This window comes from Perognathus longimembris, chromosome 20 (genome assembly GCF_023159225.1).
Source record: "Perognathus longimembris pacificus isolate PPM17 chromosome 20, ASM2315922v1, whole genome shotgun sequence".
NCBI classification, from domain to species: Eukaryota; Metazoa; Chordata; class Mammalia; order Rodentia; family Heteromyidae; genus Perognathus; species Perognathus longimembris.
This window is the reverse complement of record NC_063180.1, coordinates 30,548,752-30,567,125: the sequence shown is the minus strand read 5'-3', so window position 1 is coordinate 30,567,125 and position 18,374 is coordinate 30,548,752. Positions and strand designations below refer to the sequence as shown.

The window sequence follows — 18,374 nt, the reverse complement described above, 5'->3', positions numbered from 1 at the left end:
GAGGCTGGCAGTGGATCCCATCTCACAGGGAAGAAGAGGGCGGCGGCGGGGGGGGGGGGGCAGGTCACAGCTGGAATCTGAGTAGGAAGAGGCCTCTCTGCCCACTGTGCGCACTTGAGCAGGACACAGCCTGGCATGGGCACACCTCCCTGCCACCCCAGCCATGGCTGTTTTGATGGCAGGAAGTCAAGGTCCAACCCCTGGAGCCCTGAAGCTGCACTGCAGGAATGTGGGACACTTTCAGGCTTCTTTGCTCTGGTTATTTTAGTGGATAGGGTCATAGTTTTTGCCCAGGCTGGCATGGCTGTGATTCAGCTATTTGTGCTTTTATGTATACCTTGGATGAAAGGTGCATGCCACTATACCCAGATTTGAACTTTTTGCTGGGGCTGCCCAGCCAAAAGCAATCCTCCTGATTTCAGCCTCCAAAGAAGCTAAAATTGGGCTGGGGGAAATGGCTCAAGTGGTAGAGTGCTTGCCTAGGAAGCATGAGGCCCTGAGTTCAAATCTTAGTACTGAAGAAAAATAAAACAAACCAAGAAATTAGGATTATAGGCATGAGCTACCCCCCACCCCTTTTTCTTCTTTCTTCCTCTCTCCCCTCCTCTCCCCCCACCCCACCTCAATTCATGTTCTTCCTGCCTCAGCCTCCTGAGTTCAGGGATTACAGGCATGCTTTACCACGCCCGCTTGGTGCAGGAGTACCATTAATTATTAAAGAGATGCTGTCAACCCTGTCAGGAGAGTTTAATGTTTACTCTGAAGCCTGAGGAACTAAAGTGTTTTTCCCTGGGCTCTGTAGGTGGTTTTGCTCTGACATTTGGTGAAATGAAACAAAAGACACAAGGGAGGGGGACTGTGTGATTTTTTTTTTGGTGTGTTTTTTTGCCTGATTTTTGTGACTGTGTCAGTGTGTGGAGCTGCCATGCATTTCCTGTTGGTGTCAGGCCAAGCCTGGGAGAGGTTGGTCTGGGAATGAGGAGGTGGAGGCTTCAAGGGGCTGCTGTGCTTCCCCTCCCTCATCTCATCCTTGTCCCTGAGGAAGTTGGGTTCCCACTCCCGTATGGCCCTAGGCCCCCCGGAGGCCCAGCCTTCCCCATCTCTGGACTCTGCCCAGAGATTTCTGCTGAAATGACAAGGCGAGGCCCAGCATAAGCAGGTTGGACCCAGCCTGGCCCTGCAATTGCCCGCGCGGTGCCCGAAGCTACCTGTCACCAGACGTGTGAGTAGGACCCCTGCCCCCACGTGCTGCCACAGGCTCTGTATGGCCTTCTGTGTATGTGGGGGGGGGCTGCTTTAAGTGGGGGTGCTCCCTAAGACAAGGAAAGTAGGGGGAGGCAGGAGTGGGAGGGAAGTCTTCGTTACTACTCCTTTCTATTTGTTTGTTTGCTGGATTATTGGTTTGTTTTGAGACAGAGTAATATATACATGTATATGCACACCACAGCCTGGCCTTGAACTTGAGATCCTCCTGCCTCAGCCTCTTGAGCGCTGGAACTGCAGACTAGAACCACCATACATGGCTTAATCAGGACTCTCACTTATAGATGAACTATAGTCTATAAACAACTTCAGCTTCAAGGAACTGTGTTGGCTTTGGGGATGGGAACGAGTATGGAGTACGGCTGGTTTCAGGTATGGTTAGATCCAGGGGCTGGCATGATGTGTCCCTGCTGTATGTCTCCATCTTTTCTGCATGGGAAGGTTCAGTATGGTGAGCAGGGCTATGGGGAGTGATGGAAGGGATGAACACTCCATCCTCTCTTTAGAGCCTTCCCTGTGAAACGTTCATACTCTGTTGCTCAGCCAACAAGGACTTGTCTCACACAGGTCCACAGCTGAGGGCAGGAAGGGCCCCCCCCCCCCCCCACCATGTACTGGGGAGTCAGGCCAGGGCCAGGCCAGCTCCAGATGCCATCCGCGGCCCTTAGGCAGGGCGCTGGCACCAGCTCCTAGACACCGCTCTGCCCACCCACCTGTCCCCCTCTTCTCTGACCCCACTCTTCCTCTGGCCCCAGTGCTCCCTTCAGCTTTGGGCCCTCCTGGCTCTGTCTTTCAGCTGGACAGTTTGGCTCATGGCAGACGGCGCACCCATCCCGAGGCAGGCCACCTCCCTCACACCCGTGGCCCTCGGCCTGGAGAACATGGGGGCTGAGCTCTTGGAGAGAATGGTCTGTCCCGGCCCCCACCTGAGTGTCAGCTCGAGCCCAGCCCAGGGCCAGGGGCTTCTGTCCCCTTGCCCCTCCCCCATCCCTGCGTCCCCTACCCAGCCCCTCCCCCTCCCCCCTTGGCTTGTGTGCTCAGAATGCCACCCCCCCAGCCCTGAGGTCTTACTAGGTGCAGCCCCCATCCTAGTTTGTGGGGCTCACGAAGGCCTCCTGAGGAAGGGACCCCCTGAGCCATGGTCCAGCGGGGCAGCCAGGGCCACTGGGATACAGGCAGCCATGAGTAGCCTGTCCTGCACTTGAAGATCCCCAGCTCTGCCAGGCCAAGCACAGCCACAGTAGGCAGCGGAGGGGGACTCTGAGGAGGCCCTGGGGAGCTCATGGCTTTGTCCTTGCCCCCCCCAAGGGCCAGGGCAAGGACCACCACCAGAATTCGGAGTCGAATCCAACACCCCGGCCCCTCCTAACTCTGAAAATGACCCCTTCGTCCCCCTTGGCACCCAGAGTTGCCTCCATCACGCCATGGGCAGTGGGGTGGGTGGGGACACAGCCCTTCCTGCCACCTCCCTATCTTAGCCACAGCAGAGGCCCATGCATCCCCAGGTGTCCTGCAGACCACTGACTCCCCCGGGGGCAGGCCAGGCCCCCACGGCTGACATGTAGACTTCCAAGAGCTCAATTAAGTGCTCCATCCCTGCCTCAGCCCAGCGCCACTGGGCTGCACGCAGCTGCCCCTGCCCTGATGCCCCTGGCTTTAGGAGGAAGGCCGGCTCGCTGGTGGTGACTGGAAGCCTGCACCAGGCGCGCAGAGTGAGGACGGCTGGAGCACAGCGGGGTCCAAGCCCTCCTCACGATGGTAGGTGACCTCACTGGGGACAGGGCTGGCCTGGGGGACAGGGATGGAGGCTGGCCTTCCTGCCCCATTCAGTCTCTAGGACACTTTGGGGAATCCCAAAGCTCCACTTCAGATTCCTTGAGCTGGGTATCAGGGACCAGCCCAGGGTCTGGTATAAGCCTTGAGCTGGGGGTCCTTGCTGGACAGAGCCTGTGCTGAGCAGAGCATGGGCAGGGGTGGGAGTGGGTACCTGGATGGGGACAGGGGACACCCCAGAAGCAGCGGCCGAGGTCGAGTCTGACTTCACGTCTTCTAGATGCTCAGCTCAGGGTTCGGCAGGTGATCTGGGCCCCAGCCACCCTCCCAGGGTGTCCGGCAAGGACTGGCACATGCTCTGGGCCTCTGAGGCAGGGGAGGGGGCCGGGGCCCTCTGTCTAGAATGGGCACGAGGGTCCCGAGGCTAAGGGAGCGAGGGCAGAGCTGGGCCCTCCACCTTGCCTGTGGCCCACTGCACACAGAAGCAGGACAGGAGCTAAGGCTCCACCAGCCTGTGCCAAGGGGGCCCAGCTCATCCCTGGGGTGGGGGCACCGCTGACATACCAGACTGGAGTTCGCAGGGCCGGGGGCGCCTTTCAGGCCAGCACCATTGTATGGGGAACATGCCAGCTGGTGCCCACCTGGAGGTGCCAGGGGTCCCCGACTGGATGGGAGCTGGGAAGCCCCCTGTGGACCCTGCAGGCCTCTCCCCAGGAGGAGCCTGCAGCCAGTCCAGAGAGCCAGAAGCTTCTGCCAGGAGCACGCGCAGCTGTTTCGATGGATCGGCACAGGCCTGCTCTGTACTGGTGAGGGTCTGTCCCACCCAGGATGCTGCCACTGCTCCACACCGCAGACCAGAGCCACCCACCTACACTATGTCATCAGATGTTTGCTGGGCACCCAGGGCCTGCACACAGTGCAGGGAGCCCAGGCAGGCAGGGAGGACATCAGGGAGGACTCCCAGGAGGAGGCTGCCTTCAGGGCTGCCAGGTAGGGCAGGGATCAAACAGGTAGAAGAGAGGAGAATGGCCTTGAGGGGTGAGCCAACAGCTGAGCGGGGACCAAAGGTGAGCCCGTAGGGTGTGGGCTTAGGCAAGCTTCTTTGGAAACCTGGTATGGCTGGAGGGTAAAGTTCTGGCTGAGGAGTGCCACGGAGGGTGGTGTGAGGGAGTTTGGCTATGGATGTTACTCAAGTCCATAGATAGACATGGAAGACTTTAAGCCGGGAGATATTGAGCTTGTGTCCATGCTACAGGGCACTGGAGAAGGAAGGAAGAGCTGAGTAGAGTGGCCACACTGCCCTGCGGACCCTTCACTCTGTCATGCCCTTGTCCAGCCCTGTTCCCTCGGGACCTATCCCCCTGGGACCCATCCCCCCTCCCCGGGATCCAGCGTGACTCCGACCACAGCAGGTGCCCCACGAGTACCAGGCGGTCCTCTGCTCTCCATCTCGCTGCTCACCTCCGCTAGTAACCCACGTCTTCATTCACATTGTTCTGTGCACACCTGCCGCCACTAACGGCCCAAGACCATTTGTATTTTTTCTGGTGCTGAGAATCGAACCCAGAATCTCATACAAGCTAGGCAAGCACTGTGTGCTGAGTCGCCTCCCTGTGGAAAGAGATGAGGAAAGTGAGACTGGGTGGGGAGAGTGACTTTCCCACCCAACCTCTGCCCAGAGGATCAAGGGGCCCGGGTGGGCTGCAAGGGGAGGCCAAGTGGGACGGCCTCACCATTGGCACCCCGTGTCTCCCCAGCGTACGCGGCCTTCCTGCTGGTCGCCTGCCTCCTGGACATGCAGAGGGCCCTGGCGCTGCTTGTCCTCACCAGTGTGGCCCTGGTCTTCCTGGCCTACAGCCTGCTGAAGAGGCTTCTGGGGCCGAGGCTGGGCAGGTGCCCGGGGCTCCGGTGCGTGGGGCTCCCCAGACGTTCCTGTCTGAACCTCTGGCTTAAAAGGTAAGTGGGCTCACAGCCAGTGGGCTAAGGGTGGAGACTAGCCCCAGCTCATCAGGGGCCCCAGTGTCGCCCACCCTTGTGCCCTCTGCTGCCCAAGGCAGGGGTTGCTCGGTGGCTTCAATGGCAGCAGCCACCAGGGTCTGGTCCCTACGCCGGGGCCTGGGTGGGACCCTTTGACTTCCACATTGGATTCCTTGGCACTCTGGAATCCGTGGGGACAGTGGCCTAGGGGAGGGTCTGTGTTCTGTTACTATAAGTGAATACTACAGACTGTGAGATTTGTAAAGAACAGAGGTTTGCATGAGGTCTCCTGTGGGGGCACGTGGAAGACACCATGAGAGAGAGACACTGCTGTGCTTTATAGAGACTCCCCATAGCAAGCGATCTGGTCCTTTGAGGGCAGAAGCTCACGGAAATCAATCCACTCTCAAGAAAGGCATTAACTCTCCTCGCCACCTGACTACCTCTTAAAGTGCCTCCCAAGTACTGCCAGAGTGACTCAAATTTCGACATGAATTCTTTTTCAGTTCTGTTTGGTAGTACTGGGGTTGAACTCTGGACCTTGTGCCTGCAAGCCAGCTCTACTTCCAGCTTTCTGGTGGTTAATTGGAGATAAGAGTCTCACAGACTTTGCTGCCCAGGCTGGCTTTCAACCGCAATCCTCACATCTCAGCCTCCTGAGTAGCTAGGATGACAAGCATGAGAGTCACTGGCGCCCAGCAATTCGTGTCCTTCTTACATGCAAAAAAAAAAAAAAAAAATTATTCCAACCCAGCAGTGCCCAAAGTCTGCTTGGTCCAACGTTAACTACAAGGACCAAAGCATCCACATGCTCAGGCCCCCTCGCATGGCCAGTGGGGGCTCATCCCATACTGGTGGGGGAACTACATACATGTAAGACCTGGAGAAGAGCCCTCCTTAAGAATGAGAGGACAGTGCTGGAAGCAGGGTGGCGGGAGGTGCCTGTTCCCAGCAGTCAGAGCACAAAACCCCAAACCATGACCCCTGGGGCACCAGGCAGAGCACAAGGAAGGTCTCTTCCCACCCTCTCTCTGGGGCACATACACATATGTGTATTGTGTGTGTATATTGTACATGCATATAGGTGTGCCTATGGACGTGTATATATGTGTTTGTATATATGTGCATGTGTGTTTAGGCATGTGTGTGCATGTGTGTTTAGGAATGCATGTGAATGTCTGTATTGGAATGTGTGTGTGTGTACGTGTGCATGCATGGGGGGCTTGTGTGTATACATGGGTGTGGGGTGCAATGGCTTCCTGCCTCTCTCTGCAGGGGTCTGGCGCTGGCTGCCATCCTGGGCCTGGTCTTGTGGCTCTCTCTGGACACATCCCAGCGGCCCGAGCAGTTGGTCTCCTTTGCAGGGATCTGCGTGTTCATCGTCTTCCTCTTTGCCTGCTCCAAGCACCACGGTGCCGTGAGTGCTGAGCTGCGTGCTTGGCTGCCTCTTGTGTGCCTGGGCAGGGACTGCAAGCCCAGAGAGGGCTGGGAAGGACCCTGTGCCCCCCCATGGGCAGTCACCTCTCTTTCCCCAGTGGCCAGGGCACAGCCTGGAGGACCTGGGTGTCAGAGGCAGATGTAGCCGTGGTGCGTCCCCGAGCCTTACCAAATCTGTGGGCTCAGAACCCCCACCCCAATGGCAATACTCACCTGTGCCAGGGATGCCTTAAGGGGAAGCACCTTAGGGACCGTGGTCTGCTTCTGCTGGGTGTCATGCAGTCTTGTCCATGGGGGACAGCTGGGAGCGCCCTGTCCCTGAGCCTGGCCCAGTCAGTGACATCTCCTGAGGCCCAGGAGTGAAATGGCATGGCATACCCAAGTCTCCATGGGTTTTCTGTGGTTCCTTGGTTAGGATGTGGCACTGCCCCTGCTGCTGCTCTTGGAGTGTGGACGCCCTCAGCCCGCAGCTCTCCCGCCCCACAAGCACTCCCAGCACCATTCTGTGGGTTCTCTGTGGATCCCCAAGGGGCTGAGCTCACCGGGACCTTTCCTTGGGTGCAGGTGTCCTGGCGGGCTGTGTGCTGGGGCCTTGCGCTGCAGTTTCTGCTTGGACTCTTTGTCATCAGAACAGAGCCCGGATTTGTTGCCTTCCAGTGGCTGGGGGAACAGATCCAGGTGTGTACCAGCTGCCCGGAGTCCCTGGGGGGCAGGGAATGGGGGAGGCACTTGGTCAGAGATGGTGGGTGGGGAGGCCACAGAGACAGTTCAGGATCAGGAGGGCGGATGCGGACCGGAGCCCTGGACACAGGGGGCAGGGGCGGGCTGGGCTGCTGCCGCTTGGCTCAGGCTGGGACTGCTGGCCTGGAGGCAGAGGAGGCCTCAGAGGATGGCATGGGCACAGGAAGAGAGCCTAGATTAGGTGGGTTTTAGGGTGCAGGGCACCAGGGCACAGCGGCCTGCAGTGGTCATCAGTGATGGAATTTGTTACAGTGAAAATTGCTAAGGAAACACCAAAAATGCAAATGAGCCACTGTGTGTGTGTGTGTGTGTGTGTGTGTGTGTGTTTAGAAATAATGTTTACTCAAGTTATGCTTTTTATTCCATCTTTGTATTGAAGCAAGGTGAATGTGAAAGTTACCTTGTTGACTATTAAGTATTCAGTCCACCCACATTGTCTCGAAACCATCAGGATTTACCTCTCCGAGCATGGATGATGGGGAACTGGGTGACCTCCTGGCACCCCTGTGGGGGGGTGGGCTCCCTCGTACCCATGTCACCCGCTGGCATTGTTGGTGGCACCTGGGTGGCTACCTGAGTGGCCGCTTAGCTCTCATCACCTCCCACTTTGTGGACGGGGATACTGAGGACTAGAGGAAGGGAGAGAGTGAAGTTAGAGCTGCAGTGAGCCTGGTCTCCTCTACAAAGGTGGGAGGCTGGGAGAGGGACAGAAGGGGCCAGGATGGGAGAGGCTGTGCCGTTGTGTGCCAGGGGATTGTGCAGCTGCCTTCGACAGCTTTCTCCACGTGGTTCAAGTCTTGATTCCACATTATTGGACCATCCCCATCACAGAGAAATGCGTTAAAGAGCTCAAGCAGCCAGGCGCCTGTAATCCTAGCTACTCAGGAGGCTGCGATCTGAGGATCACGGCTGAAAGCCAGCCTAAGTAGAAAAGTCTCTTTTTAGAAAAGACTCTTATCTCCAGTTAGCCAGCAAAAAGCCAGAAGTGGGACTATGGCTCAAGTGGTAGAGTACCAGCCTTGAGCAAAAAAGCCCTTAAGGGTCAGTGCTCAAGCCCTGAGCTCAAGCCCTAGGACCAACACACATGCATGCATGGACATACACACGTGCACGCACATACACATGTGTGTGCGCGCGCACACACACACACAACTGTAGATTATTGCTTTGGTGCACATTGCTGGGCACTCCCCACCCAGAGCCCAGAGGGCCTGAGGCCTTGGTGCCCCTCTGCATGCACATGGGCCAGGCCCCTGTTCACCCTAGCCTGCATCTTTGGCCACAGTTTCTCTCTACTAACCCCGTTTCCTGCTGTCAGGTCTTCCTGAGCTACACTGAGGCAGGCTCCAGCTTTGTATTTGGGGAGGCGCTGGTCAAGGATGTCTTTGCCTTTCAGGTTGGTGAACTCTTGGTTTGAGCCCCAGAGGAGGGACATGGAGGTACCCAGCCAGCTCCTTTAACCTCCCGACAACCCTGTGTGGGCCCTTTTATCCTACATAGAGACAGAGATGCAGGGGATGGGAAGCGTGGTGCTCAGGCCCGGTGGAGGGGCAAGCAGCGAGCGGGCGGGCAGTATGGAAAGGGCACAGAGGCCTCCTGGGAAGTGTGCTGGGCCTGTCTACAAGTCTTGGTCTTTGCCAAGCCACTGCCACTTGCCTGGCCTACCAGGTCCTCTGCTCTCTGTCAGGTCTTGCCCATTATCATCTTCTTCAGCTGCGTCATGTCGGTTCTCTACTACATTGGCCTCATGCAGTGGGTCATCCTGAAGGTGAGTTCCCACACTGTGCTGGAGGTGAGTCCATGCCGTGACTGGCGGTGCACTCGACTCCCAGGTCCATGCTCTCCCAGATCTCCTGACCTCACGCCCACACTTTCCAGAATCCCTCCATCCCTTGATCCTGTGATCCACACCTTCCCCAAATCTTCTGTTCCCAAGGCTCACATTCTCCCAGAATCCTGCTCCCAAGGTCCATACTTTCCCAGAATCCTCTGCTCCCAAGGTCCACACACCTTCCCAGGGTCCCTTGACCTCAAGGACCACACTTTCCCAGAATTCCTTGCCTCCAGGACCTACAACTTCCCAGAATCCCCGCCCCCCCTCCTCTAATTCCTGGGCTTGGACTCAGGGCCTGAGCACTGTCCTTGGCTTCCTTTTGCTCAAGGCTAGCACTCTACCACTTAAGCTACAGCGCCACTTCTGGCCTTTTCTGTTTATGTGGTGCTGAGGAATTGAACCCAGGACTTCTTGCAATCTCCCACTAAGCCACATTCCCAGTCCCAGTCCCTTGCTCTTGAAGTCCACACTTCCCCTAATCCCTGCTCCCGGAGTCCACACTGCTAAAGCCTTGCTCACAAAGTGACAATCCCCAACATGCTCATGAAGGGTATAGATCAAGGAAGGGACCCCAGATCAAGTAATGTGGGGAAATCAAATGGGAATGTGTTTCTGCAGAAATTCTCAGAGCCTTTACTGAACTAATGTGTATTGGTGATGTCCCCAGCATGTGTGTATGTGTGTGTGAGCACATGTGTGTGCATCTATGTACATAAACGATCAGATATATTGGCCCAGGGAAGCTCTGCTGTGGCTGGAGCCCCCTCAAGTGGAAAGGTTGCCCCTAGGAAGTGGTCAGCTCCCTGACGGGCCATGTGGAGGGGACATGGGATCCTAGTCTACTTTCTTTTTTTTTTTTTTTGGCCAGTCCTGGGCCTTGAACTCAGGGCCTGAGCACTGTCCCTGGCTTCTTTTTGCTCAAGGCTAGCACTCTGCCACTTGAGCCACAACGCCACTTCTGGCCGTTTTCTGTATATGTGGTGCTGGGGAATCGAACCCAGGGCCTCATGTATCCAAGGCAAGCACTCTTGCCACTAGGCCATATCCCCAGCCCCCTAGTCTACTTTCTGTGCAAATCAGCAGCTGCCACAGGCTGGGAGTTTATACATAATCGAAGTTTACTTCAATCATGCTTCAAGAGCCCAGGAAGTACCACAGCCTGGCGATGGTACTGGTGATGGCCATTGAGCCGTGTCCTTTCACTTTCCTTCTTTGTTTTCTGCAATACTAGGACTTGAACTCAGGGCCTCGTGCTTGCTAGATACATTCCATTGCCTGAGCCAGATTCTAGCCCTGTTTTGCTTTAGTTGTTTTTTAGATAGGGTCTTGCATTTCTGCCCAGGCTGGCCTCAGCCTGTGATCTTCCTCCTTGTGCCTTCCACAGATACCATGTACCTCTAAGCCCCACTAAATAGTTGATAGTCAGGCCTTGCTAACTTTTTTCTCCTGGGCTAGCCTGGAACTGTGATCTCCCAGATCTCTGCCTTCCAAGTAGCTATGATTACAAGCATGAGCCATTAAGCCTGGCCCCTGGCTATTAAATTTCAATATGAGTTTTATTGTGGTCTCTGCTGGGCTGGGTGTTGGGAGGTCATTGCACTCTGACTCTCTCTCTTGGACTCTGGAGCTCACTGGCACACCTCACGAAGGCCACCTGCTCCCTTCCAGATTGCCTGGCTGATGCAGCTCACCATGGGGACCACGGCTACAGAGACCCTGAGTGTGGCAGGAAACATCTTTGTGAGCCAGGTGGGTACAGTGGGGGACCTGCCTCCCAGAGCTCAGAAACACCCAGGGAAGAGCCACTGAACCTCCTCCCAGGGGAGCTCCATGGGGTGGGGGTGGGGGCGGGCTGCCTTGCTGGGTCCTGCTGAAGAGGACTGGCACTTCCTGCCACTCTGGCCTATCAGCTGAGAGACTCACAGATCCTCCCAGGGTAAACTGAGGCTGGGCATGGGCTAAGGACAAGCTTAGTGTTCCCCTTCTCTTCTTCCTATGAGATCTTTCTATGTCATCCCTCCCCCTTTCTGAAATTGTATTTTCTAGTGTAGTTGTGGCTCTGAGAGGGCTGTGGCCCCTGAGTTCCCATCAGGCCCTCCTGGGGCAGAGGCACTAGAGGCTGCCCAATATTGGAGTCCCCAAGACCCATTTGCCAAAAGATGCTCTGTTTCATTAGGTAGTTTGGGGGAACTTGGGAGATTTATTTTTAATTTTTATCAGTACTAGAGTTTGGACTCTGGGCCTATGCAGGTGCTCTACCACTTCAGCCACATTCCTGCCCCTTTTTGGGTTGGTTTTGTTCTCCAATTGGCTCTTGCTTTTTGCCCATGGGGCCCTGAACTGAGATCATCCTTTTTTACACTCCCCAAGTAGCTGGGATGACAGGTATGAACCTTGGTACCCAACCTTTTATTGAGATGGGTCCTCATGAACTTTGTGCCCAGGCTGGTCTCAAATGGAGGTTCTCCTGATCTCCAAGTCCCTAGGAGCTAGGATTACAGGTGTGAGCCACCACGCTTGCGCTCGGCTCTTTTCATGATATGGCACACCTGCTCTGATGTCAAAGTGTTTGTTTCTTTGATTTCAGCCAATTATGACAGATGTAAGCCCCGATAAGTTGCCTCCAGTAGCCTCCAGTAGCCTCCAGGTTTCAGAATGAAGCCTCAGAGGTGATGCCAGGAGCTCCCCCTCACCCCCAAGACCACACGTGTCCCCTTGCTCCAGCCTCTGTTAGCTTTCTTGGGTCTCAGAAGGTCAGAAGGGTGTGGGAAGTGAGTGCCAGGTGCCCAGGTGCCTGGCAAGAGGCAGGCAATGGTTAGAGAGGCTCTGTGAGGTTGAGACCACAGTGCTGGCCCCAGGGTTAGGCCCCCTCCCAGGGCACGGCATGGAGGGGACCAGCAGTCTGTCCCATCTGCCATCTTTCCCATCTACAGACCGAGGCTCCTCTGCTGATCCGGCCCTACTTGGCTGACATGACGCTGTCAGAGGTGCACGCTGTCATGGTGGGAGGCTACGCCACCATTGCTGGCAGTCTGCTGGGTGCCTACATCTCTTTTGGGGTAGGAGCCCCCCCCACTTGCCCAGGTCCTGAGGCTGTCTTTGTGGGAGCCCAATGTGTCCCCAGCCCTTTCAACCTTTGTTTCCGGCCAGGGCAATCCTGGATGGTTCTCCCTCTGTCGTTCTGTTGTGATGCCTGGCTGCTAAGCTCAGGAGAGGACCAACCACTCAGACACCTCCTGAGGCCACTGGTGTGGATGTCCCCACCCCACTGCTCCATTTAATGAGCACCTGCCCAGTGCCAGGCAAGGCACCTGTGCCCTCCCATCTTCCGGGGACGGAGGAGGCTCAGGGAACCAGCAGTGCTCAGAGTGGGCATCAGAGCCCAGTCTGACCCACTCCAAAAGTGGTGCTCCTTTCTCCACTGTCCCACACCTGCTGTTCCTGCAGTTCTGCGGGGCCCCCGCTCCCCCCCCGCCCCCAGCACAGGTCTGTCCTGGGCTCCAGTGACCGCCCCCCCCCAGCATAGCACCATCCATAGGTCAAATTCCAGCAGTGTCACCTGAGCCCTGAATGCCCCTGATCTCCTGCACCTGCCTGCGTCCCCTGCCTTGTGCTGGGGCTGGCACTTTCCATGTACAAAACACTGCAAACCTTCCAAGAGCCTTGCCTTGCCTTTCCTTTCCTTTCCTTTTCCTTTTTTCTTCCCCTTAACTATAAAAGACATGTTTGAGTGTTGTGGGGAAAAAAAAAAAATCTCTCTTCCCTGGCAGCTTCTGGGAGGCTGAGGCCTCCATCCGGCTGTGGAAAAGCTCTCTTCTACCCCCGCCTGGCGATCAGCTGCCATTGCTCTGACCTGAGTATTTCCCACAGCCTCTCCCTGCTCTCCTTCAGCTTCTTGCTTCACCTCTGAACTCCAGGAACGTTCCTCTTTACCTCTTGCCTCCAAGATCCTTCCACCCGTTTCCCACTGCTGGTATTGGGGTAGCTCTAGGCTAGTGGTTACCACAGGCCCCATCCAACAGACAAAGGCCCTCACACATGGCAGACGAGCACGTAAAACACAGCCCATTTGAAGTGCCATGCTGGGTGATGCTTAGCACAGGATAAAAAAAAATGATGGCATTTTATTAATAAATGTACATCAAGGGCTGGGAATGTGACCTAGTGGAAGAGTGCTTGCCTCTAGCATGCATGAAGCCCTGGGTTTGATTCCTCAGCACCACATATACAGAAAAGGCCAGAAGAGGCGCTGTGGCTCAAGGGGCAGAGTGCTAGCCTTGAGCAAAAAGAAGCCAGGGATAGTGCTCAGGCCCTGAGCTCAAGTTCAGGACTGGCAAATGACTAATAATAATAACAACCAGACTGCCAGAGGCATGGCTCACACCTGCCTCGCAAGTATGAAGCCCTAAGTTCAAAGTCTGGGATAGCCAAAAATTAAAAACTAATTTCACTTATTGCTTTTTACCTCTAAAAATTCCACTGTTCAGGGCTGGGAATATGGCCTAGTGGCAAGAGTGCTTGCCTCGTACACATGAAGCCCTGGGTTCGATTCCTCAGCACCATATATATAGAAAACGGCCAGAAGTGGTGCTGTGGCTCAAGTGGCAAAGTCCTAGCCTTGAGCAAAAGGATGCCAGCTCAGGCCCTGAGTTCAAGGCCCTGGACTGGCCAAAAAAAAAAGAAAAAAGAAAAAAAATTCCACTGTCCAGAAGGACGTGGGCCTGGGGTGGCAGAGGGCACGGGCTGTGGAAGTGTGCATTTCCTATCCTAGCGAGGTTTCCGAGAGGAGTCTGTATGCAGGTCTCATTCTTGCGTAGGACTCAGCCCACATGAAGGCTGCTCGGGGCCGCCTCTGAGGGACCCCAATTCAGGCTCCAGAGCCATCATCAGCTACTGGGAATCAGGGGCCAGAAAGAGAGAGAGAGAGGCAGCTTTAGAAGGAAGGAGGAATCATGAACTCCGAACCCAGTGCCACGATGGGTCTTCCGTCCTTCTGTTTTGAGCAAGTTGTATTTAGTCCCTTGGGAGCCCCAGGTCCCTTACCTGTGAAATGGGTCCAGCCCTGCTGCCTGGCTTGCAGAAGCACCGGCGCACATGTGAAGTGCTGTGCCGGTGGCCTGTGGCCCTCCACGTGTTAAAGGTCATGGGTGACAGAAGTGGGGTCAACCAGGACTCGCTAATGTATCCCTGCTGCCCTGGGCCAGACCCCTGCTCCCACATGTCCTCTCACTGCCCACTCCCACCCGTTCTTTCTCTCTGGCTCGTTCCCCCACAGCTCTCTCTCCCTCTCACAGATCGACGCCGCCTCTCTCATCGCAGCGTCTGTGATGGCAGCCCCTGGTGCCCTAGCTCTCTCCAAGCTGGTCTACCCCGAAGTGGAGGAGTCCAAGTTCAGGAGTGGGGAAGGGGTGGAGCTGAGCTCCAGGTGAGCACGCTGCAATGGTGGGAATGGGGGTAGGGGGTGGGGAGAGACGCAGGGCACAGATCTGGCCCAGTGTCCAGCATGGTCCTGCTCCAAGCCCAGGCCCCTCCTTGGCTGTGTCTCCCCCATGTAGACACTGCGGTCCCTAGCATATTTATTTCCAGCCCCTGACCAAGGAAACGGGGCTGCCACATCCCGAGTGAGGCCTGGCTCCTGCTCTGCTGCCTGAGCCCTGGCCCCCAGGTGGGAGGCCAGAAATGGTGCTAGCCTTGAGCACAAGGCGGCTCAGGGACAACACCCAAGCCCTGAGTTCAAACTGCAGGAAGGGAGGGAGGGAGGGAAGAAGGGAGGGAGGGAGGGAGGGAGGGAGGGAGGGAGGGAGGGGACAAAAGGAGTCTCACAGACTTTCCTGGCTGAGCTATCTTTGTTTTTGTTTTTTTGGCCAGTCCTGGGGCTTGGACTCAGGGCCTGAGCACTGTCCCTGGCTTCTTTTTGCTCAACTAGCACTCTGCCACTTGAGCCACAGTGCCACTTCTGGCCATTTTCTGTATAGGTGGTGCTGGGGAATCGAACCAGGGCCTCATGTATATGAGGCAGGCACTCTTGCCACTAGGCCATATCCCCAGCCCAGCTGAGCTATCTTTGAACTGTGATCCTCAGATCTCAGCTTCCTGAGTAGCTAGGATTACAGACGTGAGGCACAAGTGGCCAGCTCATTTTACATTTTCTAGTGGTCATTTTCTTTCTTTCTTTTTCCAGTCCTGGGAATTGAATTCATGGCCTGGGCTCTGTCCCTGAGCCTCTCTGTGCACAAGACTAGCACTCTACCAATTTCACCACAGCTAGTGGTCATCTTTATAAAAAGTTAGAAAAAATAGACAACTTCAATAAAATATTCTGCATAGTTTAATATATTCAAAGTATTTTTACTTCATCATGTAATCAACATACATACTACTGAAACATTGTTTTCTCTCTCTCTCTCTCTCTCCTGAATTCCTCAAAGCCTGGAGTACTTTTTGCACTCAGAACACAACTCACTTTGGGCCAGCCAGCTCTCTCCTGAGCAGTCAAAGCCGCATGTGGTGGTGGCTCCTGCCTTGCCTAGTACATTCTAGAACCCTGGTTTTACCCTGCTCTTCGCTGACTCCTTTCTCTGTGTCTCAGCAGGAACCGAGGCCCCTCTGATTCGCAGCCCTCTGCTCAGGTCCCTCTTTGAACGCTTGCTGCGTGCGGAGATGGCCCCTCCTGACCGCTGTCCCCCCTTGTAACAGAGGTGCTCAGAACCTCGTGGAGGCAGCCAGCAGTGGGGCCGCCATCTCAGTCAAGGTTGTGGCCAACATTGCCGCCAACCTCATCGCCTTCTTGGCTGTCCTGGCCTTCATCAACGCTGCCCTCTCCTGGCTGGGTGACATGGTGGACATCCAGGGGCTCAGTTTCCAGGTGGGCTCCTGAGGTGGGTATGGAGGGTGAGGAGGGATGGGGGATCCCTGCAGAGCCCAGCGTGGCCCTGTTCTAGCCCTCCTCTACCTGTGTCCCAGCTCCTCTGCTCCTATGTCCTGCGGCCCGTGGCCTTCTTGATGGGCGCTGCCTGGGAGGACTGTGCGGTGGTGGCCGAGCTTCTGGGCATCAAGCTGTTTCTCAACGAGTTTGTGGCCTACCAGCAGCTCTCGGAGTACAAGCAGCGCCGCCTGGCGGGGGCTGAGGAATGGGTCGATGGCGCCAAGCAGTGGATCTCTGTGAGTGCCCCAGCTGTGCCCCAGGCAGGGGTGGCAGTGGCACTGCCTCCCCGGGGAGCCCCTGGCACAGGCTTTCCCCATCCCTCTGATCCTGGGGGCCAGGCTGCTTCTCCGTGCCCTAGTCCTGGGCTGCTGAGGTGCAAAGCCAGGGAATGGAGCCCCATCACACCAAAGGTGGGGCTCTAAGATGGAGGGGTTGAAGGACAGACCAGGGGTTGTCCTTCAGGGTTGGGGGTCCGGGCTAGGGGAGAGAGGACTGGCATGGGAGGAGCCAAGTCTGGCTGTGTGGCTGTGCTCTGACTCACCCCTGTGGCCTTTCTGACTCCGCTGTGCTTTTAGGTGAGAGCAGAAATCCTTACCACGTTCGCCCTCTGTGGATTTGCCAACTTCAGCTCCATTGGGATCATGCTGGGAGGCCTGAGTGTGTGGGGGCTACCCCGCATCCGGAGGAAGGAGTTGCCTCATTTGTCTAATGCAGGGCTTGCTGGCCTGGGCTTTTTCCCTGCCCCATGACTTCTGATGCAGGGTGGCCGCTCCCCACTGCTTCCCCTGGGAGGTTTCTTCCCCCTGTCGCCTTGCTGCTCCCTCGATTCCTGCACCCTCGATTCCTGCACCCCCCCGGCCCCACCCCTCCTCAGCTCTCCCTGCTCTCAGCTGCAAGCTCATGGGGACCCATGACAGGGAGAGAGTGAGGGAGGGCAGGCCGGGGGGTAAGGTGGTGTTGGAGTCTGACCTCATACCTGGGGTGCGTGGGGTGGAGGGGGAACTGCCCAGGGCTGCAGGCAGTGGAGGGGGCACCATGGATGGCAGAGGAGCCCCAGTGTCGGTAGAGGGGCCCTGATTCCCGGCCCTGAGCACCTGCTCTCTTTGCAGCCTCCCTGGCCCCCCAGCGGAGGAGCGACTTCTCCCAGATTGTGTTGCGGGCGCTGCTTACAGGGGCCTGCGTGTCCCTCGTGAATGCTTGCGTGGCAGGTGAGGGGCTTGCGTGTCCCTGGTGAACGCAGGTGAAGGCAGGCCAGGCCAGCTCGGAACTGGAGGCCTGACTCGCGCTGGCGCTGGGGCCCGGGGCTCTGCCCACCAATTGCTTTCTCTCCACAGGAGTCCTGTATGTGCCCAGGGGGCCAGAGGTGGACTGTGTGTCCCTCCTCAACAACACCCTCAGCAGCAGCAGCTTTGAGGTGTATCAGTGCTGCCGTGAGGCTTTCCAGAGGTGGGGACTGGGGTGAGGGCTGGGGTGGGGTGAAGTGCAGGAATTGGGGCCGGGTGAGGTTTCTGTACTCAAGTACAGAAAGTCCAGGCACTAGGGTACAGGGTAGGGCCATAGCACCAGCAGCAGCTGTAGCCATGTGAGTACCAAAGTGGGGAGCTGGGACATGGCGTGGGTGTCTCCCTACCCCTCTCCCTACGACTCCCAAGATGGAGGCTCCACTACCACCTCGGCCTTCTCTTCACAACAGCCTGGAGCTTGGCCCGGCGCTCAGCCCACAGGCTCTGAGCAACTGCTGCCGCTTCTACAACCACACGGCCTGTGCCTAGCTGGGAGGTGGCCGCCCCTTTTTCCTGTGCAGCCCAGAAAGCACCTGTCCTTGCCTTCCCCTTAGCCCCTCCTCCAGGAGCCCCCCCCACATCTGTCCCCACCTACAGGTGGGAAGGACCCATGGGGTGAGTGGCAGAGGAGAGGAGCCAAAGGATGCTCCCTCTCCTGCCCCGCCCCTGTCCCCCATCCACTCAGTTTGGAAAACACTGGGTGAAATAAAGTTAGGGCTGGGTTTGTTCTCTTGATTTTACTGTGGATTTATCTGCATTTGACAGGGATTGGTATGGTGTGCTTTCCTATTTTATTTTAGTTTGGTTTTTTTGTTTGTTTTATTTTTTGCCAGTCCTGGGGCTTGGACTCAGGGCCTGAGCACTATCCCTGGCCACTTCTGGCTGTTTTCTGTATATGTGGCGCTGGGGAATCGAACCCAGGGCTTCATGTATATGAGACAAGCACTCTTGCCACTAGGCCATATCCCTAGCCCCTCCTATTTTATTTTAGAATAAGAACTTTTTTTTGATACTGGGGACTGAACTCAGGGCCTCCTGTTTGCTAAGCCAAGGCACTCTACTGCTTGAGCCATGCTGCTAGCTCCTTTGTGCCTTGGTTATTGTCAATGTAGGGTCTTGCTTTGTGCCCAAGCCAGCTCGG

The 18,374-nt window shown here is 56.4% G+C and overlaps 1 protein-coding gene across 8 annotated transcripts; it reads left to right on the top strand.

The window, feature by feature from the left end:
- The first annotated feature begins 647 nt into the window (after positions 1-647).
- Slc28a1 (solute carrier family 28 member 1) lies at positions 648-17,972 on the top strand. 8 transcript variants are annotated; one of them, XM_048329875.1, is made up of 18 exons: positions 648-1,222; positions 2,060-2,171; positions 2,924-3,021; positions 3,739-3,842; positions 4,794-4,992; positions 6,289-6,430; positions 7,015-7,128; positions 8,510-8,587; positions 8,860-8,959; positions 10,653-10,774; positions 11,959-12,084; positions 14,320-14,450; positions 15,722-15,890; positions 15,989-16,186; positions 16,526-16,607; positions 17,060-17,158; positions 17,285-17,396; positions 17,641-17,972. In XM_048329875.1, the coding sequence occupies exons 2-18, from the start codon at positions 2,076-2,078 to the stop codon at positions 17,720-17,722; spliced, it is 2,052 nt and encodes a 683-aa protein (XP_048185832.1). In that variant the 5' UTR covers positions 648-1,222; positions 2,060-2,075; the 3' UTR covers positions 17,723-17,972. The 8 variants fall into 8 exon arrangements, with proteins under 8 accessions (XP_048185832.1, XP_048185834.1, XP_048185837.1 ...); XM_048329877.1 differs by lacking the exon at positions 648-1,222 and having other exon boundaries at positions 1,910-2,171; positions 3,751-3,842; XM_048329880.1 differs by lacking the exon at positions 648-1,222 and having other exon boundaries at positions 1,910-2,171; positions 8,879-8,959; positions 10,694-10,774; positions 17,644-17,972.
- The last annotated feature ends 402 nt before the right edge of the window (positions 17,973-18,374 follow it).

Bases quoted from the DNA above. Each gene is read 5' to 3' on its own strand.
- Slc28a1 (XM_048329875.1), top strand. From the start codon at position 2,076: ATGGCAGACGGCGCACCCATCCCGAGGCAGGCCACCTCCCTCACACCC. The intron at 8,588-8,859 runs GTTGGTGAACTC...CTGGCCTACCAG, and splicing joins AGGATGTCTTTGCCTTTCAG to GTCCTCTGCTCTCTGTCAGG. The intron at 15,891-15,988 runs GTGGGCTCCTGA...CCTGTGTCCCAG, and splicing joins TCCAGGGGCTCAGTTTCCAG to CTCCTCTGCTCCTATGTCCT.